Raw genomic sequence first — 25,119 nt, 5'->3', positions numbered from 1 at the left:
CTTACTTGAACCATCAGGGCAAAGGTAGAGAGGTTCCAGGAGTCGGTCCACCCTCCAGCGAGGCAGCTGAGCTCCAAGAGGGGCATGGTTAGTTGCACACTAGGAAAGGTAGAGCAGGGCCAAGACTCCCATTCCTGTTCCCAGTCCATATTCTTTTGCCGTCAACAAATATATGCTTATCCAGAGGGTGGGAGAACAATGGGCATCAAGAAGTCAGCATGGAGAAGGATATCAGCCTGCTGTATCTGATTCCTGCCCCGCCTCTAGGCAGGCTGTTAAGGAGAGGGCTAAAGGGTCAAAGGAGTCCCAGCTTCCAGCCACCTCAGATGTTGGAGTCCTTTCCTCCTGGTGGATAGAGCCGTGTCCTAGAGAAGGGTCTGAGTGTCCTCATCATGTGTCCCCGTGGGATTGGGGCATCAGAGCCGGCTCTCCTCTGTGTCTTCCTTGTCTGTGAGTAGGTCCTGCTCAGAGGGCTCCCTGGAGGCCCCGCTGGCCCCCTCAGCTTTGTCCTCAGCCTCGGAGGGGAAGCAGGCCCTCACTGACTCCTTCACCTTGGCCTCCAGGCCCTTCATCCTGGCCTCGTACTCTGTCAGAGCCTCCTGTTGGAACTGGGGGGACACCAAGGAGCACACCTAGCTCAGTAAGGGTCCCCTGCCCACCCTCCCTCTCTTCCCTGGACAGTGGAAAAAGAAGATGGCCTGTCTGTGCAGAGCACCCAGGAGACTAGAGTGGGAGCTAGGGGGAGTGGAGCCCACTAGGGCATCTCTGGGGACAAGCAGAGATCTGAAGAGCTGCCTCATCTGAAAGGCCCTTGGGTCCCCACAGCAACCAGCCTGTGACCCACTGGAAGCAATGATTTCCTGACTGGCAACTTTCTCCCACCCTAGCACCACCGGGGCCGGGTCAGCTGTCCTGTCACCTGCTTTTCCATCTCCCGGATCTGCTCCAGGCAGGCTGCCTGCTTCTCTTCCAGTTTCTCCTGGTGCCGCTCCAGGGTGTCTGTCATCTGGGTGGACGTGGGGGGGGTATCAAGGTGTGGTAGACCAAGTTGCCGGGGCACAAGGTGGCATGTCCCACACTGTGCCACTGGAGTTGGAATCCAGCTGTAGCCTAGGCAACCAGCTGGAAGACTTGGGACCAAGACTTCAACCTCTGAGCAATGTTTTCAATTTGTAAGATGAGTTGTTACCACCTGGCTTATGGGATTGTGAAGGAGATATGGGAAGTTGGCGTGAAATACATGGAGTGAGGTTAGGACGAAGTAGATGGCAGCTGTGTCACTGTGGTCACTAATCCCAGGGGAGCATTAGGCCAGTCCTTAGTGGGGCTTGCCTTCCTCTTTTGACTCCTTGGCCCCTTGAGAATATCCTCAGAGAATCTCCCTTCCCATCCTCCCTTAGCCAGCTGGCCCGCCTGACCTCCACCCAGGACACCAAGGTGACCCCCCGCATACCCTGGGCTCCACAGACAGCTCTGCACCCTGCCTGTCACCAGAACAAAGGAAGGGCTAGGCCGACCCTCCCACCTGTGTGTTTTGGAAAGCCGTAGCCTTTACACACCTGCTTGATGGCCTGTACCACTTCCTGGATGTGGGAGTTGTTAATCTCTCTCTTCAACCTATCAGCATAATCAGAGTTGTAGAAAGGGCAGGAGGCCCCTGGGAGGGAATGGGATGAAGTCTCCTCCGGGTATACACAGATGGGAACTCTGTCATAGCCCAGGAACTCAAGTTCAGCATTGGTTACCAAGGAGGATGGAGATGGCCAAGGGGAGTCCTGAGACCCTTTGGGGGGACAGCTCCCTCACTAAACCACACTGTTCTTCAGGGTGTCCATGGGCGCACAGGTAGGGGGCAGTGGGGAGGCTGCTGGCCCTTGGCTTCTCTCTCTTGCTCTGTGCTTATCTTCCCTCCATTGCTCCTTTCCCTTTAAGACTCCTGGCTTCTGGGTTTTGCCTCAGGAGGATGCTCTCTGATCAGGGGTGACAGAGACAGGATCAGTTGTTCCAGGGCCAAGGGAGTGGCATCTCTGGGAAGTGAGTCAGGAGCCACTTGTAGGGAGGCCCTTTTCCCTCTGGGCCTGCTGAGCACAGGGGCCATCCCACCAGGGCTCACCTCTCCTGAGCCATCTTGTCTGTGGTGGTTTTGGTCATGGCCTGGATCCGCTCCTGCCTCCTGCTCTCCAGCTTTTTCTTCAGCTCTTTGGTGTCACTGCAGAAGGACAGGTGTGAGCTAGCTGTCCTGAGGGACCGAGCCCTTGATGAGGAGCAGGGAAACGAGCGAAGAAGAACCAGCCTTACATCTCTGAGGTCTCCTTCAGAGCCTTCAGCTCTGAGGCCTGTTTCTCTCTAGCCAGCTCCATCATCTTGGCGATTTGCTACATGAGAGGAGGAGAAAGGGTTCAGTGAGAAGCCCTCGGTTGTGCAGAGGGCATGGGGCTGGTTAGGTTGTCCTGTCTCTTCTGGGCACCTCGGCCACGTGTTGTTCCTTGCACTTCAGGATGCTCCGGTACTGCTCCTCGCCCTGCTGCTGCAGCTCCTGCTCCAGCCTATCCTTGAGCTCCTGTACTCGTGGGTCCATGCCTTCAAGGCCCTTATCCGGCGTGGCCCCTGCAATGTCCTCCACAGGCAGGGTCCTGCAGCGGCCACATGGGGACAGGCCCTGAGCCTGAGGTTGCTATGCTTGGGGGGCAGGCTGCCCCTGTGGCCCTTACCTCTTCTTTCGGGAGCCCTTCCCCGGGCGGAGCTTACTGCCCGGTGTCCCCAGCTCTGCCAGCTGGGCTGTGCCTCGCCGCAGCAGCTCCTCTTGACGCCGCTCCCCTCGCCGCTCCAGCTCCCGCAGCTCCTTCTCCTGCCGCCGCTGCAGCTTCACAATGCCTTTCAGCTCACGCAGCTCCTCCATGCTGGTGGTCTTTGGCTCTGCAGAGGCCAGGCTGAGACATGCTGCTGCCCAGTCCAAGCCCCTTTCCTGCCACCCCACCCCAACCATGGGCCCTCCCTGGCTTCGTGTCTGAGATCACTAGGCTGGTATTACCTGAAGCTTCTTTCATGGCTTCCTCCCTGGCCTTGGCCCCTGCTACTGCAGGAGGACAGGACGGGCTGGCGGGTGCTCTGGGGCCCATGACTCAGTTGGTTTCCCCACTCCCTGAGGGCCTCAATATAGGGCCCCTGCAGCGCACTTTCCCAGCCATAAGACTTCAGACACAGCCCTTCCTCCCTCAGGTGGAAATCTTCATCCTTTGGGCCCAAGGATGCGGTGGCAGAGGTGGAGGTCCCTCCCCCAGGTAGGCAGACCCCAAAGCGCCTACCTTCAGACCCACTGTTCGAAGGCACTGGTGCCCCATTGACCTGGCAGGCAACTGGACCCCCAAGTGAGAAGGGCTTCTGTTCAAGGAGAGAAAACTAGAAAGTGGCTCTAACATCCTCTTTCCCTGAACTGGGGCAGAACCCCATCCTCCCACACAGAGGGAAAGCTCCCAGGGGTGCCCAGCAGCAGTATGGGCAGCACAGACCTCAGGCAGACCTCCCATAGCCTCCTTGAGCTTCACAGATTTCTTGTCATGAGCACTGAAGTACTTGATGGGGTTGGCGAGGGCCACGGTGAGATCTGGAGCACAGGGCATTAGCAGCCTGGTAGGTGTGGAGATGGACCGGCAAGGCCTCTCCTTGCCTGCCCTGGGACATGGGGGCAAAGGGGACTGACAGCCTGGGCTTCTAGCGTATCACAGGCCCTACCTGCCCAGGTGTCAGGCACATAGTCCTTCATCTCCAGAAAGACAAAGAGCGCAGGCATGGTGAGGGCCATGTTGCTCTCACTGTGCAGGCACAGATGGTGGTATCCTGTTGAACATGAGAGTGTGGATGCTGGGCCAGACCCCATTCCTACCCAGCACTACACACCAACCACCCACATTGTCCTCGGCTCTAGAGTCCAAGAGGACAGGGTCTGAGTCTGGTATGATACCTCCTGGCTATGTGATCTTGGGAAATTACTTTAACTCATTTTTGTTTTGGATTTTTGTTTTGTTTTCTTTTGGTACCGGGATCGAACTCAGAACCTTGCTCTTGCAAGGCAGGTGTGGCGCCACTGAGCTAAATCTCCCGGCCCTGTTTTAGATTTTTGAGACAGGGTCTAACTATGTAGTTCAGGATGGCCTTAAACTCACTATGGAGTCCAGGCTGGTCTCAAACTCATGGTGAGCCTCCTGCCTCAGCCTCCCAAGTCCTAGGATTACAGGCGTGTACCACACCATGTCTGGCACTTACTTTAGCTCTTGAAACTCCTCACCTATGAAATGGGAATAGTGTATACCTCCCGTGGTTTTTGTAGGGATTAAGTGAGAAGGTGTTGATGAGTCCTTCACACATAGGTATCAGCTGCCTGGGAAAGGAAGCCGGTGCTCCAGGAAATCATGGGCACCCTGATGAGTGGGCAGAATTGCCACCTCTGTCAGGTTCCTGGAGAGGTACTGTATCCCTGCCTCCACCTTAAGGCCAAGAACACAGGAGGAGATGGGGGTCCTGCCTGAGACTCCCATGCTCTAGACTGGCTCCTCTATGCTGGTCTTGGTCACAGAACCCCTGGGTGCACTGAAGAAGGATCCCCTTCCTTACCAGAATTTAGGGCATTGATGGGGATGATGCGGTGTCCCAGAAATTTGTTGCCTTCTTCCATCACAGCCACCCTGAGGGAGGCCAGCTCAGGCACCAAGATCTGGGGAGAGTTTAGGACAATATGGTCTGGTGAGGGGAGAAGGGCTCCAAGCAGCCTCTTCCCTGGCTCCAGAAGTCAGTGTCAGGGTGAGAATTTGGCACATGTTCCTAGATTCAGCGAAGTCAGGCAGAGGGCACACATATGGACATACGTACAGGATGCCCTCATGGCTCAGCTACAGCTGGTCTCACGGCGAGAAGGGCTGCCTATGCTGACAACCTCTGGCCACTCTGTTAAACAGGGTCCAGTGGGGTGCGGGACCTCTGGATCCCACGGGACCCTGAGCCCTGAACCAGGAGTTCGCATTTCTGCCTCTAATCCGGATACTCGCACATGCTCACACAGACACAGGTAGTGCCCACCCAGCAAATGTCTGGCTAGCTGAGCCTGGGACTCTGGAAACTGAGGGAGATGAGGTGAGGTGTGGGGAGAGGAGGAAAAAGATGACAGAGCCCTCTTTGTTTCCTGTCCCCTGTAAACAGACCCTGCCCCTCCCTGCCCTCGCCCCACACCTTCTCAAAGACAAAGGGCTCCTCCTTCCAGACGGGGTTGATGGAGTTGGTACTGGGTGACAGCTTGGTTCGATAGCGCCTCTTGGGGTCCCCTGGGAGGCCAAACAGCTCCACCTCCACATAGGTTCGCACACTGCGCTCCGACAGGAACTGCCCAGAGATCACCTGGGGGCGGGGACCAGGGAGCCCAGCATCAGACCCCACCCAGGCTCTTCTCCAGGTACCTATATAGACCCTTAGGTGAAGCATCCATTGTTGAGTACTGTGAAAAGCCCCACTCAGCTCTGGCTGCCATGTGGAGGCTATGTGGCTCAAGGGCTACAGCCCAGCTCTGAGGACCAGAGGGCTGCCCCACTTCCCTCCCCAGCCAAGAAGGGAGCAGTGCCTCTCCCTGGGCCTGGGCTTCTGCAGCCCCACTCTGCCCACTCCCTCTCCCCTCCCCCACCCCAGCTTCAGCCCTTCCCCTCGGTTTCCATGGGGACCAAGAAGCAGCCTCCAGTGCTGAGGAGGAGGCAGTTTCCAAGGCAACTGGTGACTGCAGGAGAGCTGCCGGCTGGAGCAGAAGTTGTGGGGCTAGCAGGGGAGGGGGTTGAGGTAGACTGGTCCTGGGCCCTTCTCCTCAAGACCCCAGACCTTCCCCACCCCAACACTTGTCCTCCTCAAGCCTTGCCGTAATGGAAAGGGTGGTGGCCACCACCACATCGATGCGGTCCACGGAGAAGGGATTGAACTGCTTGTCTGGCCGGCGCATGAACTCATGCTTGAGGAGGTAGCCACTCTGCCCGTTGAACTCAAACAGTGCCATGTTCTGCTGCATGGGCAGGTCTAGGGGTGGGGGCAAGGGGACACAGTGAGGGAGGCCTAGGCTGGGTCTGTCCCCAGCCTCTACTTCCTACCCATCCCAGCCTTCCTCGTCCCGGGCATGGAGGAGTGGTGGCAAGGGTTTCTCACGTCCCAGCCTAGTCTTCACCTCTCTCAGGAAAGGTCAGCAAGGAGTCCTGACTTGAGCAGTCTGCCAGCTCACTGTGGGATTCCCACAGACACACCCTAGCAGAGCAACCAGGCCCCCCGCCAGCCTCTCAGCTCTGCACCTTGATGCTCACGCATGAGCCACTGTGGAAGCCTGAGCTAATGCCCTCATCCCTCCCCAGATGCTCCAGAGCCAAAACAAACACTAGGACACCCGGTCTGTTCTCAGGACCCCAGGGAGGGGTGGTGGCAGGATGGGCAGGACCCAGGGGAGGGATCTCAGGGCCTGGGAGTGCCCTCACCCATCGTCTGGAAGTTGAGGGCAACCATCTGGCATCCAGCGTTCCAGAACATCTGGGGCATGTAGTTGGAGGAGTCCATGCGAGTGCCCTTGGGGTAAATGCGGCTCATCTGGCGCTTGTTGTAGCTGTCACTAAGTATAGGAGCCCGGCCAGGGCCATCTTCACCGGGAGGACCCAAAAGCCTACCCAGGGGCCCTGTTCCCAGACCTTCCCCCAGCGCCCAACCCAAGCAGGGACCTGGCTATCAAAGCTTCAAGGATACTCCACAAACTGCACCGAGGCCTTGGAGAGAAGGTCACAAGCCTTGAGCTCTGTGAAGGAGGAGATGACGTAACTTCGGTTCTTCTCTGTGCAGGGGACAAGGGGTCTCAGTCAGGCCACCTCTCCCTCAGCCCTGCCCTCCCCTTTGGGGCAGCTCTGTCCTGTACAGAGGCGCCTCCAACACTGACACCAACCTCTGGAGGGAGTGTGTGGGAACAGGGGACATGCTAGGGACAGGATGTGGGCTGTGGTCTGGGGAGGGAGAGCTGCCTGCCGCTGTGGGCACACACACACTGTGCCCATGCAGTGAGCACATGCTGGGGTGCGCCCGGGGCACCGGGTGTGTAAGCGATGGCTGAGTGTGAATGCCAGGTGTGAGTGCCGGGAGGGAGAGTTGTACACATCGTAGGTATGCCTCGGCAGGGTGCAAGCTGTGGGCTTCTGTCTCAGAGGCACAGGTGAGCCCAGGAGCATTCATAAAGAGCTGTTTTATTGGGGGCTGTGTACAGAGGGCAGAGGAACACACTACATGCTGATGTCACTGTGTCCTGATATGAAGGAAAACGGGGCGTATGAATGGGGAAGGGCTCACACCGACCCTACATGCATGCAGTTCAGTCCCCAAAGCCACAGAACCTATAGGAGACCGCAGGGCCCCAGGCGGGCCAGGCTAAGGTGGTCTGTCATCAACCTGCCTGTCACCGACCCACTCCAGAGTGTTCCGCTTGTGGCCCAGTTCCTCAGCAGTGCTGGGAAACTGGGAGCCACTGCCACTTAAACGGTCTTTTGCCTGACTCCTCAGCTGAGTACTTACAGGGCCTATAGGCCAAGGGAGGGGAGACTGCCCTTCCTCTTACTCTACCCATCAGCCTGCTCTGTGGTGAGGGTTCCTGCTCCCGAACCCTCCCTCTGCTCCCCACCTCACGCTAAAGTACATACGGGCAGAGAGCTCAAAGGAGATGAACTTGGTGGGCTGGATGTAATTGACTAGGCTGGACATCTCTTCGTAAGCTGTCACCTCCAGGCCCGCTGTGCCCTAGGGAAGAGAGGGGAGGTTGCAGGGACACAGTGCAGAGCCCAGAAGGAGGACTCAGCTTCAACGCCCCCCCCCCGCCCAAGTACCTCATCCGACTGCATCTTCTTCATCTCTTCTTCATCTAGGTTTCCCAACTCCTCATCCTCTTCCTCTTCTACCTCCTCCAGCTCAGCCCCTTCCTCAGCGGCCCACACTGCCATATACAGCTGTCAACAGGCTCCCGAAGGCTTCTTCCGGCCCCTCCCCATCCAGATGTCTCCCAGCTCCACACACTCCTCCCGGAACTTACCTATGTCCTCCCCAGTGAGGGCACTGGGCAGGCAGCTGCCCTCAGTGTCTCCACCAGGCTCCTTGCTGGGGGCTGCTGGGCCAGAAAACTGGTTCTTTTTGTTCTTGATGAGGATCTTGCCGCGAAGGTCCTCAGGGCTGGGCAGAGGGAGGCCTGGTTTCAGCTGCGGAGAGAGGAGTGGGTGGATACCATCTCCTCACCTGCAGGGTGTGCCCTGAGCTCCCTGGGTCCAGTGCCACACAGCAGAGCCTACTCACTGGGAACCTTTCCAGGGGCTCCGTGAGCAGGGTATCCCCAAACATCACCCGGCAGTACTCAGCCATCTTAGCCTGCTGGCGGGGTCTGTGGGGAGCAAAGTGAGAGTGGGGTTCCGCAGCTCAGCCTCAGCCCTCTTGCCCATTCTTTTGTGTGCTGATGACCAGATCGGGGACCCAGGAAGTGAGAGAGGCAGGAACCCAGGTCCAAGGAGCTGTACTGAGACCAGGGAGAGACTTGGATGGATAGATGGCTGGAGGCTGGGGACAGCTCAGGAGGGTTGCAGGTAGGAGACTGGGGACCTCTTAAAGAATTAGGCCGTGTGGGCCTGGATACACACGAGTCCACATGGTTTTCAAATGACAGGATGACGGGATAGGGGGACGTCTTAAAGGCACTTTCTGCAATTGCTTCAATTGCTTCCTGGAAAAGAAGGGACTCAGTAGAAAGATAAGCATTCGTCCTGTCCCTCCCACAGGTGCCTTTCCCCACACCCCAGTTTCAATGCATACATGGGTGGTCCTGATTGACAACCCTACTCCCCTCTACTCCCCACACTGGTCTGAGGCATTCCAGACATCCCTCTCCTGGAGCTTCGTGGCCCCCAAATCAAAACAATTTTGGCCCAGGGTTTTCCCTACTGCCCTTGCCACCAGCTGCCACCCACTCATCCCATCCCACAAGGCTCACTTTGAACAAGATGTCTGTGGTCATGGTGAAGCCGTGAGTGATAATGGGCTCCTCCTCAGGAGGCTTCCCCTTCCAGCAATCCAGCTCCACGCAGCGGCAGCCAGACAGCAGCACCTGGCGGTACATCTCAGCCGAGGACAGGCCCGAGAACTGGCCAGCTGAGCCAGGACAAAGAAGGAAGAGGGACAGCACTCAAAGGCTGGCCGGCCCCTCACCCCACCCCAAGCACAATCTGTCTGTTTCAGGTTTAGCGACATTGGGCAGCACCCATGGGATCCGGGGACCAGGAGTACCCCATGTCCAGAAAGGTCAGCCATGAGGCAGCCAGGGCCCACCTGTCAGGTAGGTGTTATGGGAGGAGTTGATAAAGTAGTGATTGAGCGGCTGTGTCATGTCGTGGTGGAGCAGCAGCTTGTCTTGGGCCAGCAGACTGTTCTCGGGGCCGCAGAGAAACCAGACCATGCCCTCAGGTGACAGCTGGCCTGAGGCACAGGGGATGGCTGTCAGGGCTGCAGCCCAGCTGCCAGGATGGAACAGGACTGGGGCCCTGAGGCTTCCCTTAGTCCTCACCCCTCTGCACGTTGATGACGCTGGGCTCATACTTGTCAATAAGGCCCTGCACCTGGTCGGGCCGTGCCGGTGGGAACAGCAAGGAGTTGAGTCGTGAGTCTCGCTGCTTCTGGTTGATGAATTTGGCCAAGTGCTCCTTGGTCATGTAGGGTTTGGCCTTAGCATGGCTGTGGGCCAGAGAGAGGAGCATAGATCCATGTCTCTTGACCTAGAGGCTTAGACAATCCTTTTCTCCAGATTCCCAGAAGGGCAGGTAAGAGGAGGGGATTGCTAACCAACACCCCTTCCCCACTCCCAGCCCTGCCCAAGAAGCTCACTAGGAAGTGAAGATCTCATCTATTTCTGGCCGAGGACAGAGGCTCATGAGGAAGCTCTTGAAGACAGATTCTGGGAGGTCCTCGGGATTGATAGCATCATTCTGGGGGAACAGTCACCTTGTCACCTGCTCAGAACTAAGACACACAACCTAGGCCCAGCTCTGGATGATGGGACTTGCTTGAGGCAGGCAGGCAGAAGACACCCTGGACAGCCCCTTCTCAGAGCCCTGACTGCTGACTGAGAATGTGCTGAGCTGGTTTGCTCTGATGGTGGGGAGTCCCTTGTCAAGAACAGGACTGGAACTAAGAAGGATGAGGATGAGGAAGACGAAGAGGACGAGATGTCAGAATTTAGTGGTGCAGCTTGCCAGGCAATGGGCTACCTTGTTTCTTTTTTAGGAAAAGACATGTTTGACTATGAATATATATGCACCTAACAACAGAGTCCTGAAGTATAAAAAGCAAAAAGTGACAATCCAACAGTAATAATTGGGGGTCAGAGTGTGGCTCTCAGGACAGTGCTACCTGAGTTTAATCACCAGTACTAAAATAATAGCCATAATAATAAGAGGAAACACACAAAGAACAAGGGACAAAGAAAAGGAAAAAAAAAGAAATGAAATAAAAATTGAACTTTATCAAAATTTAAAATTTGTTTGCTGCTAAGGACACCATCAAGAAGGGGTGGGGAGAAAGAGAAAAAACAACCCATAGAATGGGGTAAAATTTTTACAAATCAGGTATGTCGACAGTAAAACACAACCCCATCACAAGATAGAACAAGATTTTGAATAGTTATTTCCCCAAAGAAGATGTACAAGTTATCAATAAGCACACGAAGAGATGCTCGATATCAACAGTCATTAGGGAAAGGCAAATCAAAACCCCCAGCGAGAGCAGGAGTGATGGCGCACAGCTCTGGTCCTAGCCACTCACAGGAGCCCACAGGTTCAAGGTCAGCCGGCAGCAGTCTCCTAAACATAGCAGTGGTCAAGAAAAACAAAACAAACGAAAAAAACCTCACCCAAGATACTACTCCACTCCCACTAAGATGGTTTAAAAGATAGTAACAGCGTGGGTGGGCTGTGGAAAAATTAGAAACCTCATACAATGCTGGTGGGATTGTAAAATAGTGTAGTCGTCTTAGATAACCGTCTGGCAGCTCTTTACAATGTTAAAGAATAATATGACCCAACAGTTTCACTGGTATGTATACATCCAAGAGAACCGAAAACATAGCCACACAAAATAATGCATGCAAGTGTTGATAGCAGTGTTATTTATGATAGGCAAAAAGGCAAAATCCACTTATCCATCAACTGATAATAAGGAGCCAAAATGTTATACCCACACAATGGAATATGGTTCTACAAAAGAAAGGAGTAAAGGGCTGATACGTACTCCACCACGGATGAATCTGGAAAACATCACGCTAAGTGAAAAAAAGTCTAACGTGAAACGCCGCATGCATTATGGGTTCATTTACATGAAATGTCCAGCATAGGCAAGTTATAGAAATAGAAACAGGAAGTCAATTAGTGGTATCCAGGGTTGGTGCTGTACCTGTGGGGGAAACATTCCTCCTGGAATTAATACAAACAGGTAACCAGTGGGGTCTCACTTTTATTCATTTATAAGGATCTAAATTCTTGCCCGGAGAACATGTTCTCTGGGGTGCAGGCCGTGACTTATATAAGCATACTGGCCCAGGGGACGCCAGCCTGAGATCTGCTCCTCTGGCCAAGCTCAGACCCTGGCTCAGGGCCCTATCCACCCCAGAGAGATCCTTTCTGGTAATTCACATAAGGTACCTCATGGGGTGACCCTGCTGGCACCTTGTAATTAAAAATTAATTGCTTAATTAAAAAGAAACAGGAAACTGCTCCTCTGTGCTGAGCTGAAGTCTGTGTCCCAGCAGCTTCCACTATAGTTCTGTTTTTCTCCCCCATACCCTGTGGAACTCATCCCTTTCCACAGCCATCAGTTCCTTGCTGACCTCTCACTCTCATTCCCAAGGCTCAAATGGGAATGTGAGCTATTTCTGTGGCTGGCTCTGAATGGTCTACAAACTGCTGCCCTCCCCCACACTGCCACCTGCTCTGAACCATTGCCCCGGTCCACCTCTCTACCAGGATCAGGAACCAGTGGCTACCTGGGCTGTGGACGGGACCAATGGCATTCCTGCCTTCCCCACCCACCATCAAGCCAGGCCAAGTTGTCCTCTGGTGGGAAGTGAGAACCCCAGGGGTGGGCTGGGCCGGGGAACCACTCACTTTGCCTTTTGGAAGGTGGCAGACAGTGAGAGCACCTTCCACCCGCTTCCGGTCAGCAGGAAACATCTGGAAAAAACTGAAGGAGAAAGGCACCAGGCAGAGAAGAACCATGGGCATGGAGAGAAGGACTGGGAACTTGGGGCAATGTGAGGAGGGAGCTGGAGAGACTCACTTCTTCACAGGAATCTTCCCCTCGGGATTTAGGTGCTTCTTGAGCTTTACCAGGCTGCAGGGGCAGAAAGCAGCCCTGAGTCAGGGCTAGGGGCTGGATTCCCAGAGCACCAGGCTAAGGCCAGGCAGACCAGCACTTACATCTTGTCCAGGAAAGTGCTGCGGGGGGCGTTGGCTGTCAGCGGGTGCTTGGCCAGGGCCAGTACATCCTCAGCCCAGTCCTGCAGGAGCATGAAGCTCAGTGGCCAGGCCTCTGACTATAAGGGTACCTGGACCACCCTTAGGCCCAGACCTGCCTCTCAGAAAGTCCAGGCCATCCCCAGGGCCAAGACACAGCCAGGTGCTCCCCACGCACCTTGCCCACGTTCTCCTTGTAGGAGACAAAGTTGTGGAAGGTGAGGTCCACCATGTCAGGGCCAGACACCACTGTGAGCGCCTTCAGCAGGAAGTGGTTGTCTGGAAAGTCCATGTTGAAGACCTCTCGAAGCTTCTGGCTCTGCAGCATATGTGACATGGTGAGGGTCAGAGGAGTTCTCTCATTGTGCCCAAGGTGGTCCTCCATGCCCCTCAAGCTGTATCCCCCGGGGCAGAATCCCATCCCTGTCCTGGGAACCAGGCCGTAGCACCCACCCCATCCCTGACTCTCACTACAGGGGCAGGATGGACAGGCCCACAGGAAGAGGTGAGCTAAGGCCGTGGGGCCTGGGGAAGCGGGCTGTGTATTTTATTTGCCACTTTTGTTTGCAGATGGATTCTTAGCTCCCAGGCTCAGGGAACCCTGATTCTTACCAATCCTTCCTCCAATTTTCCTACCAGCATTAGGCAAATATAGTCAAACCAGCTGGGGCAGGGGATAAGTGACACCATCCAGATGGTGCAGGATGCTCTGAGGGCAGGAGGTGGTGCCCCCCTCCCACACCCTACTCTCTCAGCTCATTGTGCCCAATTCCAAGTCTCAGAAATCAGGCAAGCTGGGGCAAGCCCAGGACAGCCCCTCCATGGCTCAAGCTGGGACCCCTGCTGACCAGCCCAAACCATGCCCCTTGTTCTAGAGGCCAGGCTTCTCACCCCCTTCAGGAACTCCTTGCCCAGGCAGCTGGTAGCTGCTCTGAACTTAGGCTCTTCTGGACCCACCTACCTTGGGAATCTTGGCAAACTTCCCAAAACGGGTATCCCGGATACTAGTGATGTCCAGAAATTCCATCTCCTGCCAGGATGCAAAAGGTTAGGTCAAAGGGAACAGGGAGCTTCCACACCCCTTCAAATCATGGCCAACTGCTCTAGATGCCCAAACCGCCTAGAGCCACCTGGACCCTACTTTTCCCTTCCCACCAATCAGACTCTCCCATGGAGGGACTTCCCTCTCTTCTTGGTCTATTCCTCTCTGGGAGTTGAGGTCTGAAGTCTCCCCTCCACCATCCAAGAATCTCCCCAGCTTCCTTCCTTTCCTCTTGCCCAGCTGCTGAGGTATTTTCTGAGCTGAGCCTTCAAGTAACCCAGAGCCATTGGCAGAGCACTGCCCTTCAGCCACAGCTCTTTGTGTTTTCTCTCTCCCTCCAAGGGATGCTACAGCTGGAGGATCTGGGTTCCCAAGCTGCCATAGGTTGGAGTGACTACAACCTCCCTCTGGGGCAAAGAGTGCTCCACAGTCCACAGAGTGCCCCAGTGCCACCCTTCCAGGCCACTTTCCACTCCCAGCATCCACATCTCACTCCATTAGGACTTTGGCTGAGCTCCCTGGATAAGCAAGAGCTCAGGGCCATGGTCAGTAGGGGTCACCACCTCACCTTGCTTTGATATGTCCAGTATAAATAGTAGCCCTTGGGGTCCATGCGGAGGATGACTGGGGAGGCTATTGCAGTTTCCTGAAAAGAAAAGGGGTCAGCTAGCTGCTCTGAGACCTCAGGCCAGGCTTCCCTGGCCCTCACCTGGAGGTTCAGAGCTCATCACCTCACCTAGGAGGTGCCTGTTGCAGGAATCTGAAGCCATTTCCCTTTGTTCTCTAGGATAAGAGCTGGACTAGATTGAGGACTGGAAGAAAAATGTTCCCTCTAATCCCAAAAAGAACTGCCCAATGGTCATGGCTCTACCAAAGGATGGAATTTCTCTCCCCTGCTACCTCTTAAGAGAGCTTGACACAGCCAGAACCAGAGCCCAGACTCTTGTACCCATAGCCAAGGGCCTACGCAATCCAGCTGGGACCTGTCCTCCCTCCATGACTGCCCCTAGCCCTTCAGTCCAACTGTCCCAGAGTCACCAAGTCACAGAGTCACCAACTGCCCCACCTCCAAACTGAAGCAACTACACTTTTCTGACCTGAAACATGGGCCAGCCCATGCCTCACTGCTTTGGGAAAGCCTTCCCAGAAATGTGCTGTCCCAATTCTTGTGTGGGGCAAGGTGTGTGTGGGGGGGCTCACAGACTAGAAGCACATCCAGGAAACCCCCGGGAGCTGACAGACTGAGGACAGTAAGCTGGACCACAAGCTTGGTGCTTGCTGCTTGAGCCTGGGGTTTACCGAAAGAGCCAGTGAATGAATGACCTTCCCTTCTAAATTCCTGTTCCAGAGAGCACAAATTCCTGTTCATAGAGCACACAGGCTACCTCCTATTTTAATAAAAATAATGACTGTGGGTGTGGTGGTGCACACATGTAACCTCAGCACTCTGCGGGGGTTGAGGTGGGGGACTGCAAGTTTGAGCCCAGCCTAGACAACTTTGTGGCTTAGTAAGACTGTCTCAGCAAAGGCTCCATCCCCAGTAACACACACACACACACACATGTGTATGTATCAAAATATTACAACTAAAGTTTCCAACAAGACATGATAGTTGTAGCCAGGGATTTAGCTCAGTGGTTCTGCCACCTGCATTGCAAGCACAAGGACTCAAGTTCGATCCTGGTACCAAAAAAAAAAAAAAAAAAAAAAAAAAAAAAAAAAAGAGGTAAGACATAATAGTTGCTGCATACCAAACAAGACCAAACACAAAACTTGTAAAGGAAATGATCAAAGAAAGGTGATCAAAGTCTGTTAGGGGACAAGAGAAAGATTTTATGAAGAAACCAATTTTGGTGAAAGCTATGCTTTCCATCCCTGTCCTCCTAAGGGAGTACCAGGGTGCTTGATCCCTGACCCAAGGCTCAGGGAGGGTGTTCAGCCCTCTTTGGGGAGCTGGTGTGACCCCCACAGGCATGGGGCATATCAGGCAGAGCCTGGCCGAGCGGAGACATGCAGGGGATACCCCAGAGCACTATTGGGGCAGCAACTACATGAGCATTTCTAGGGTCCAGTGGGCCCACGGGGGAGAGAGAAGCAGAGGGTCCAAAGTCACTGAGAGGTACACGTGATCAGAAAGGGCTGAAGAAGTGCTGTAAGTGCAAGTAACCTCCTGAAATAGAGATTCACGGGTGTCTCAGGTTGCAAGGGGGTCTCCTAGGAATCGTCAAAATGCCCACTGGGGAAAGAATAAGCTTTAGGTTTCTGCCACTTTGTGATGGCAGGCATTGGAGAAGAACTTTGTTATCTCTTCCCCACCTGTGCCCCACAAGGGGCCAGAAGGGACTCCGCACCTCACTTTATTCTAGAGGGCCTGCCCCGCCTGAAACCAGCCCCGGGGATATGAGGACAAGATGCAAGGAGGCTAAAGCAAGGTTGGAGTTTTGAGTCTAAGTAGTTTCTGAAGTAGGAGTGGGTTTCTCCGTGACCACTGGACAATTACCTGAGGGCAAAGGGAATAAATGGTGGTTTGCTGAGTTTCTTTTCATGCTAGGAGAACAGCCTCTCCCTCTACACATGCTGTGAGGTGACTGTGGAGCCATGATTTTGCTAAGTCCTGTGCAGTGTGCTTGTTTGATGTCATGGGTCATAGCCCTGTCACCTTCTACCCGGCTGACAGCAGTCTGGGAGCACAGCCTGTCTCAGAGGTGCCCATGCCCTGTGACGAGGCTTGCAACACTCCTGCTCTTACAAATCAGGATCCAGGGTACATGAAGGGCCCCAATTTTGGGAGGGGAAGGGGCCAGCCAGGTACACAGGCTTGGGAGGCCACAAGGCGTACCCCTGTGCACTCAGGTCATCACACTGCCCAGAGGAACTGAGAGAGACGTCTTCACTTATTCTGAGCCACTTCCCTCGTCCCATGGGCCCCTGGGACAAACCACCTCCATGCTAGGGAAACAGAAAGCAGCTAAGCAAAGAGCCCTTCCCCATAGTTGTGGCTGAGACTCCTCATACTAAAGACCCACAAAGACCTAGCCCTAGACCGTTAAATCCCACCCTTAAGCCAGACAAGCAGCCTTAAGGCCCTCCCCTCCCTGGCAGAGCCTCTGTGTCTTGCATGGACCAGCCTGGCCCTCTCTCAGGCTGAGCCAGCCAGCCCAGCAGCCCCCTTGCCCTGAAGGGCTCTCCCTGCTGGTTCACAAGAATCTCTGACCTGTCACTGTGTTTTCCGGGTCCAGGAGGACCAGATGTGGTGTGATCCCCACAGGCATGGGGCTAGCAGGCTCTAGACAAGGAAGGAGCAGGGTGCAGGGCAAAGCAACGCCTTCCCCTTCCCCTCCAGACAGGCTGGTGGGAGTCAGCACCAGGCCTAGCCGACAAGGGGAAGCAGAAGTCATCCAGCCCTTCCCAGACCCCTAGGGCAGCAGCCTCCAGCTCTCACTTAGGTCCAGGGGCCTTTTGGGGCTCTCACTGCTTGCAGCACTCAGGTAAGAGTAGGATATCCCGGGGACAAGCCCCCTGCTGGAGCAAAAGGAGAGTATCTGTGCTGGAAGGGGACCGGTCTCACCTCTAGGGTGCACTTTCCTTCCACCAAAGCTGAGCCAGGAGCAAAATCCCTGCTCTTCTGCAGCCAAGGGGTGGGGAGGACAGATGTAGATTCAAAGAAACTATCTCCTTGGATCGGCCCAGGCAGCCCACCTCTGCCTCACTCCTAAACACACAGTTTGGCCATTGCAGCCAGGGATACACCTCATCCCCAGGCTTGTTTATCCAGACAAGTGCCAGCTGCCTGGCCAAGCCATGCAGGCGCCTGGACCCTGGGAGACATAAACCAACCCTCAGTCCCTACCACCCGGCTCCCAGCAGCCAGAGGGCCCTGCCTACTCACATCGTCCCATTTAATGAAGCGCTCTCCCTGGCTCAGATAGGCCTTCACCTCAGGGGGCTGCAGGACAGGGTTGAGCAGAGACATGGTGCCAACGGTCCCTCTTCAGAGAAGCTGGGCAGTCCCAGGCTGGCAGGAGGAGGGAAGGAAGAAAGCTTACAGGAGTGGGAGCCAGGCTGGGCTCACAGGGCGCTCCTCCAGAGCTGGTGCGGAAGTCCGGGTGCTCTTATAACTCACGGGGTAGCAGTGGCTGGGTGCAGGGCTCAGAGCTCTGGCCTGAGGCCCATCTGCCTTGTAAATCAGCTCCTCCTGCCCTGCTTGCAGCCCCCACTCCTGCTAGGGCACCAGCTCCCCTCTTGGAACCCCGCCCTCCCCCTGGGCCTCAGCACTTCCTGCTCAGGCTTCCTTCTCTGCTTGACCCACAGCTGAGAGGCTGGTTGAGGTCTGGGTGCCTTGGAGCCGGGTGCTCTGGGGTCCCAGGGAGCCCAAGACAGACAATCTGGGGACCTAGAGGGATGCTGTTGGTGGGCTCAGACTGAGGACGGATAAAAGGATCTCACAGAGGAAGGAAGTCCTTGCAGGTGGGCTCCAGAGCAGGAATTCTGTCCCCAGAAGGTGGGACCACCCCAGGGGTGGGAGTATGGGATGAAGATAGGGACTGAGTGTTTTGAATAAGCAAAATTAGCAGAACACCCAGCTCTTCTTTCTCAATGCTTCCTTCCCATGGAAATGAAGGTCAGGTGAGGCAACCATGCCTCTGGGCCTTGCTAGGCCTGGACCTTCTCTCACCCAGTCCCCTCTGCTGCCTGCCTCCACTGAGCATCCTCCCAGGCACACTCTCTGTGCTCCACACTCCGCTCCAGGAGGCTGCTCCAGATGCTGCAGTCCCCACTGGTACACAACCCTCACACTGCCTCTGTCCCCAGGAGTTCAGTCCCAGCCCTGCTCAGCCCCAGCCCGCTTCCTCTTACCTAACCTACTCCTCTTATCACCCTGCTTAGCCCAGTGGGGGAGGCAGGGAGCTCTACCCATGACTTCCCTCCCCTCTCAGGGCCTGGCTTTTGGTCCCAGGTCCCAGGAGGGACCTCTGTGCCACTCCCTGACAACCGTGAGACTCTCACCCTGCCCTGGAACTGCCTCTGAAGATCAGGGAGCAGCAGAACAGGGGGAACAGAGCGAGGAAGGCACTTCAAGGAGAATAAAGAAGTTGTAAACGGTCCCCAGCAAGCTGTGGGTCTGATGGCACATACTCTCGGGTAGTTGAGGAAGGAGGATCACAAGTTCAAATCCTGCCTGGGTAATTTAGCAAGGCACTGTCTGGAAAAATGAAAAGAGGTGGAGTGGGTGGGGGTCTCCACAGAGGAGAGGTGGAGGCGGCCAAGGCAGCAGAAGAGTGTGGAGGGTAGTGGGATGGGGGTCCTGGGGCAGTGCTGAAACTCCGGGTGGGCGTTCATGGCGCTGCTGCACTGACAGCTCCAGGAACAGCCTGCCTTCTGCCCTCACCACCTCTGAATAGCTGGTCCTTCCCTGGGGAGCTGGTTACTCAGAGGCCCCTGAGCCATGCCCAACACAGCCGCCCCAGAAGAGCCTGAAAGCTTTACTAAACTGCCTGGAGCGAATTTTCAAAGGGTGTTTTCCTTCCATATCTGTCCCTGCTGCTGAAGAAGAAGTCACTTCCCCTAAACACTTGCTGGAGACAAGCACGCTGCCAATAAAAATGAGAGGCCTTAGCCTCTCAGTGAAGAACTGCTGGATGTGGGGACCCAACTACAGGATATCCATGATGCACATGGCTTGAGATACCAGTGGGGTGGCTCCCACAGCAACAAGAAGATTTGTGTTCCTTAGGAATAGACACTCGAAATAGTCTCTTCCCGGGCAATGAAAAGCAGCCTATTACAGTGCCCATGTATGCCTCAGGACTGGGTATGTTAGAGCCCACCAAGGAACCATTGAAGCCACTATCTGCTGCTGAAAAAATTACTTCCATTGGTCAGACAACCACCCTGACAGCAGAGATGAACACATGCACATCTGGTCAGTTCCAGGGGTCTCTACCACCCATCCAGTTTGACTGGAGTAGCAGTGGCCTTACTAACCCTTTAGATGGTATGGATTCAGAGTTGTATGAGTTAACAACCTCGACACTGGAAATCTCCACCTCAAGCCTCAGAGTGACTGGATGCATTTGCGAGACTCATGTCCACAGTAGAGAAGACAAGCACATCTACCAGGAAACCAAAAAGAGAAGAACCCTTGAGTGGAGAAGCTGTCAAGGTGATCACCAGCCTTCCTGACTTGACATTCATTAGCTCAGTGTGATGGCCCTGGGTCAATCTCCACTACCAAAAAATAAAAAGTACTAAGGGGATGGGTGTGGTGGTGCACACCTGTAATCTCAGCAACACTCAGGAGGCTGAGACAGGAGGATTGCTGTAAATTTGAGGCCAGCCTGAGCTATACAGCAAGACCCTGTCTCAAAAAAAAACAAACAAACAAAATGCTAGGGGATTCCCAACCCAGAAATAATCCCCAGAAAAGCAGCAAATCTAAGATCAGAAGGATGGATAGAGCACGGAGTTATGATGGAAACAGCTCAGAAACTCTGGAGTGACAGGTGCTCTGACTCTCCCTCCAGGTCTTTCCTCTCTCTGCCCTCCTGGGTTGGGCCCTCCTGGTGGCCCTAAAGTTCTGGCACTCCTTAGGACCAAAGTGTCTCTCTGTTTGAATGAATTTTGCAAGGGAAATCTCTGTGCCTTCCCAAAGCTCCTGCACCTGTCACCTGCAGTGATGTGGTTCTGCCACCCCACCCAGTCCTTCCCTTCCATCACTGGACCTGAGCAGCCTCTTCCTCTGCTGCTTGGGGAGGAGGGAAGGCTCTTCCACACCTTTCAAGGGTTTCAGCACTCTCGCTCTGTCCTGTCCATCTCAGCCCCCCCCCGTTCACAAACAAAGCCTTACCCAATGAGTGAAAGATGGTCTCACCACCTTGTGACACCAACTGCCACTTTGGGGGGAGGGGATTTGTGCTCTCCTGTCCATATATGACCTCCTGTAAAGCCAGCCCTGCAATGTGAATTCGGGAACCCTGGCAGAGCCAGCTGGAAGGACCTTTCTCCAACAGGGCTTTTTCTTTTGCAATATACATTTAGGTTGAGGCATGGTGGTGCACCCCTGTAGCACCTGAGAGGCTGAGGCAGAAGAATCATTTGAATCCAGGAGTTCAAGACCAGCCTGGGCAGTATAGCAAGATCCTCCCTCCAACACAAAATAAAACAGAACAAATCACCTGGGGGAGTAGGGGGATTAGGTTTTTTTAATGTGTGAGTGACAAAGAAAAATGTTATATAAATAACAGTACAGTGGATATGGAGAAAATCAAGGAAATCACTGGATACCCAGTTTGGGAAACTGGCCTTGGGCTCCTGGGCTGAGCTGGGCAGGTGGCAGAACAAGCAACAGGCCAATTGGCCCCCCCAGGGTGGGAAGTGAAAGGGCAAGGATGCCCCCTGCTGGTGCACTAGAAAGCAAAGCCTCCTGGGGAAAGGGAACAGAGCCAGGGAAAACCAACTCTCCTGGAGACCTTGGTTGGATTGGTGTCATCTGTGATCTGTAGGGACCCTATGCTGCAGTTTTGCATGTGAGAGCCTTGGGCCACCGAAGGTGTTAGGAGCTTGTATTCAACTGCTACCTGCCGGGGACACAGGCCTCAGGGATGCAGTGCTTTCTTTTCCCAACTTGTTCATCAAATTTCAGGGGTGGGAGTTGGACTCCTACCATTAGCCAAGCGAAGGAGTCACATTAGGTAGGATGCCATGACTGCCCCACTGAAGCAGTGGTTTAGAGGTCCAGGTCTGCTGTGCTTCTTGAGCCCTGGGTCAGCTGATTCTACGGATAGATAAGGTTCAGACTCTGCATCTGTGGTCTGTTTCCCAGTCTGGCACAAGGAGCCACCCACACCACTGTCTAAACCCAGCGACTGACCAGCTGGTTTGTCTTGTGACGCTCAATCTTCCTGCACCTCATCTTTCTTACCTGTAAAATAGGGATACTAATGACTTACAAGTCTGTTGTAAAGACTAAATAATGTAATAACTCAAAAGCACGTAATGTAGTAACTGCACATTATTGTTAGTATTTTGAGTATTTATTTATATACTTTTTTTTCCCTGGTACTAGGCAGAGAATACAGGGCCTTCCCACTGAGCCACATTCCAGCCCCTTTTCAAGTTTATTTTGAAATAAGTCTCATAAGATTGCTAAATTGCTGAGGCTAGACTCAAACTTGTGATCCTCCTGTCTCAGCTTCCTAGAGTGCTGGGATTACAGGCATGTGGTGTCACATGCCTGGTTTGTTTGTTTGTTTTTGGTACTGAGGATCAAACTCAGGACCTTGCGCTTTCGAGGCAGGCAGCGGCACCACTGAGCTAAATCCCTGGCCATATTTATTTATTTATATACTTACTAACAGACATTGACAGGAGATAGGCATTTTCTTATTATTCCTCAGTGCAGCTAGCTGTCCTGGTCTGTTGATTCTGCATCTGCGGATCCAACTAACCACAGATTAAACCAAGTATTGGGGGGTCGAACTGCACCCTGAAGATGTGAAGACTTGTTTTCCTCACCACTATTTCATGAACAGCCCAGGATAACAACTCTTCACATGGCATCTATGTTGTGTCTGGTATTACAGGTAAATCTGGTATGATTTAGGTATATGGGAGCATGTGCTAGGTGATCCGCAAACACCACACCCTTTTACCTAAGGGACTTGAAGCCTATGGGCAAAGTCCAGGAGGACAAACTCCTCGATTTTCTTTTTCTTTCAGTACCAGGAATCAAGCTCAAGATCTGGCTCTTGTGATGCAGGCACGGTGCCACTGAGCTAACAGCAACCAGCCAGTGAGGACAGAAGAGGTTGGGAGACAGACTCAGGACCAAAAGCATCCTGACTTGCTAGAGCAACAGCCCAGACCAACTAAGGTGAAATGAAAGGGCTTCAGAGATCTGGGCTTGACTCCAAGGCACATGGACTGTGCAGGACAGAGGGAGGAAGTGGCGGCTTTAGCAGAAATGTGTGAATAAAACTGAGGGTTTTCTCTGACAGCCAGCTCCATCTGAGCCACATGGCAGAGCTGCTAATAAAAGCAGATGCCTAGGCTGCTGAAGATGCTCTTTACTTTCATCTTACACCTCTGTGGCCCCAGGTAGTTTACCTGGTGAGGTGACTAATCACCTAATACCCACACCCTTTCAGATTTTGATGCTGAGTCTACTTTCCATCAAAATTAGACAGGGGGTACCAAGAGGCACCCAAGTAGATACCCTGGGTGCCAGACATAGTCTTTCCTTGCCCCATTATATAATAGCCCTTTCTCTTTCCAAGGATTAGGATCAACTACCCCTGTCAGAAAGTGATTTCTTTTCTTGCCTGAAGGTTTCTCGGCACAAGGAGTTGGAAGGACAGAAAGCAGCCATACTTCAAGTTTATACAGTTATTGTTTTGATTCCTGTTGGAGGTGCTCCCCCTCTGGGAACCAGATTCTCTGGACCCAGAGAGCTTTGCACTGTAGGAACCAGGAAGCTGCGGTAAGTGGAGTCATTCCTACTTCTGCCTCTGCCTTCCTAATCCTCCATATTCCACACACTGGTCCAGAGCACCCTAGATAGTGATCAGGATGTACTGCATCCTGGAGCTAGCCCTATTCTTCAGAAAGGTGCCCCAGGGGCACCTCTGAGTGGCTGTCTGAGCACACTGTCAGCTGTACTAAGCCAGCAGCTTGTGAGTGTGAAGTACGCAATAGGTGCACAGGATCCATGGCGATAAAGTGAGAGCCCGTGTCATGGAGCCAAATGCCCCAGCCCCCGGAGAGTGGACTTTGGGCAGGAGAGAAGTCCATAGCCACAATGCAGGCCACTTCAAGTCAAGAGGAGCTGCTGACCCTCTAGAGTAGAATGGGTACAGCACAGTCAATTGGTCATTGAGTGGCAGGCTGGCCATCAATTGGTGGCTGGCTGGACATCCAGCAGTGACAATATTGAGATCAGCCTACATGCCCATCTATGTGTAGCCTGTGTCTGTGCTACTATGGCCACTTTATTCTTGTGTCCACTGTGCCAGCATGAGGAGGTTAATGGCAGAGGCTGACTAACACTCAGAGTCACTCTTTCCACTGGGTGGTTGAGTGACTCCTCTGGGATGGGTGCTTCCGGTGGATGCGAACAAGCAACACATAGATCTTCACTCTTCAATACAGCCACCTCCCTCTTTGCCAGGACTTCTTGCTCCTCATTGTGCCATATTTCTTCCAATATTTCTTTTCAGGCTGCTTCTCCAAGCCATTTGCTGTATATATGACCTTGACCTGCTCTACTGCGGGGCCGTGACAATGACACCCAGCCAGGTATCCATGAGCACTCAGACACTGCAGCCAGCAGACTGTAAAGCACCGAGCTCTCCACCTGCCTCAGCTTGCAGGTCTTCGTGGAGGGAGGTGGGAGATCCCTATTGCACCACACCACCATGGTACCGAGGAAGGCTTCCTCCTAGGGACCAGGCTCCGAAAACCTGGGTCTGGAAACCTGAAAAAGGAATGGGATCTGGAAGCCAGACAAGGTACTGCGACTTTTTATTGGAGCAACTACCACCAACCTCCTGACCTTTTATCTTTCATTTCTTTTTACTGCAGCTGAGCCATTCTCAGTGTGCTCTACAGACCTGTGGGGGTCCCTGAGACCTTTCAGGGTGACCATGAGGTCAAAATTATTTCCCTAACAACACTAAAATGTTATTTGCCTTTTTTATTGTATTGGCATTTGCCCTGCTGGTGCAAAAGCAATGTTGAGTAAAACGTCTTGAACAGGCAGGCTGTGGCACCAACTTGAACTAGTACAATGAAGAAAGAGGAAAAAGAAAAGGAAAAAGTCAGTTTTGTTTACGAATATCCTGAAGAAAGCAGTAAAGACTGTTAAATTATGACCCTTAACTACACCTCTTTTTAATAGTATTCTGCATGATTAAATAGAAAGTGCTCTACTGCACACAGGCGCATAATGGTTCTCATGGGAAAATCACTTGTGGGATTGGGTTGTGAGTAGAACTAACCACATTTTCCAAGGAACACCATTCTAATTTGTAAGAATAGCTGATATAAACTATGCTTGAGATTGAGGCAAGAGGATGGAAAGTTCAAGCCCAGCCTGGGCAACTTAGGGAGACCCTGTCTCAAAATAAACAGTAAAAATGGCTAGGATGTAGCTCAATGTGAAGGCCCTGAGTTCAACTCCCAGGACCACACACACATAAAAACAAAAAAAAACAAAAAAAAAATTGAACCAGTAATAATGTCATTTCCTAATCTAGAATATAACTGTTGTTTAAGAAAGTACTACTTGCCAAGTGTGATGGTACATGTGTAGTACAAAGTACTACTTGCAAGTGTGGTGCCTATGATCCCTGCACTTGAGAGGCTGAGGCAGGAGGATTGCAGTGAGTTCAAAGCCAGCCTGGGCTACATAATGAGATCTTGTCTTAAGAAAGAAAGAAAGAAAGAAAGAGAGAGAGAGAGAGAGAGAGAGAGAGAGAGAGAGAGAGAAAGAAAGAAAGAAAAAGTACCCCATTTGTCGAGTTTTGGTGTAGTATCAAAAAAAAAAAA

The 25,119-nt window shown here is 53.4% G+C and overlaps 1 protein-coding gene across 7 annotated transcripts; it reads right to left on the bottom strand.

Moving 5' to 3' along the window:
* Positions 1–249: 249 nt before the first annotated feature.
* Plcb2 (phospholipase C beta 2) lies at positions 250–18,265 on the bottom strand. 7 transcript variants are annotated; one of them, XM_010624670.3, is made up of 32 exons: positions 18,251–18,265; positions 17,465–17,590; positions 14,144–14,221; positions 13,495–13,563; positions 12,712–12,852; positions 12,498–12,577; positions 12,358–12,411; positions 12,186–12,261; positions 9,913–10,013; positions 9,596–9,762; positions 9,361–9,507; positions 9,026–9,183; positions 8,676–8,758; positions 8,338–8,422; positions 8,081–8,243; positions 7,878–7,984; positions 7,695–7,791; positions 6,757–6,841; positions 6,495–6,619; positions 5,894–6,048; positions 5,224–5,388; positions 4,612–4,711; positions 3,733–3,837; positions 3,510–3,604; positions 3,306–3,381; positions 2,712–2,916; positions 2,468–2,633; positions 2,299–2,375; positions 2,114–2,209; positions 1,560–1,617; positions 920–1,006; positions 250–608 (listed from the first exon to the last, which is right to left on the bottom strand). In XM_010624670.3, exons 2-32 carry the CDS (start codon positions 17,546–17,548, stop codon positions 417–419), a joined length of 3,477 nt encoding a protein of 1,158 aa, XP_010622972.1. In that variant the 5' UTR covers positions 17,549–17,590; positions 18,251–18,265; the 3' UTR covers positions 250–416. The 7 variants fall into 7 exon arrangements, with proteins under 7 accessions (XP_010622972.1, XP_010622971.1, XP_010622973.1 ...); XM_010624669.1 differs by lacking the exon at positions 18,251–18,265 and adding an exon at positions 17,699–17,821; XM_010624671.1 differs by lacking the exons at positions 250–608; positions 920–1,006; positions 18,251–18,265 and adding an exon at positions 1,013–1,196 and having other exon boundaries at positions 17,465–17,686.
* Positions 18,266–25,119: the final 6,854 nt, after the last annotated feature.

Source organism: Fukomys damarensis, unplaced genomic scaffold, assembly GCF_012274545.1.
Source record: "Fukomys damarensis isolate Sample0158 unplaced genomic scaffold, DMR_v1.0_HiC HiC_scaffold_17, whole genome shotgun sequence".
NCBI lineage: Eukaryota > Metazoa > Chordata > Mammalia > Rodentia > Bathyergidae > Fukomys > Fukomys damarensis.
The sequence above is the reverse complement of the archived record's forward strand: the minus strand, read 5'-3'. Positions and strand labels throughout refer to the sequence as shown.

Excerpts from the sequence above, each read along its gene's own strand:
- Plcb2 (XM_010624670.3), bottom strand. The coding sequence starts at position 17,548 with ATGTCTCTGCTCAACCCTGTCCTGCAGCCCCCTGAGGTGAAGGCCTAT. Across the intron at positions 8,423-8,675 it reads TTTGAAAACCATGTGGACTC|ACCCCGCCAGCAGGCTAAGA; the intron begins GTGTGTATCCAG and ends TGCTCCCCACAG. Across the intron at positions 2,917-3,305 it reads TTCGAACAGTGGGTCTGAAG|AGCCAAAGACCACCAGCATG; the intron begins GTAGGCGCTTTG and ends TGGCCTCTGCAG.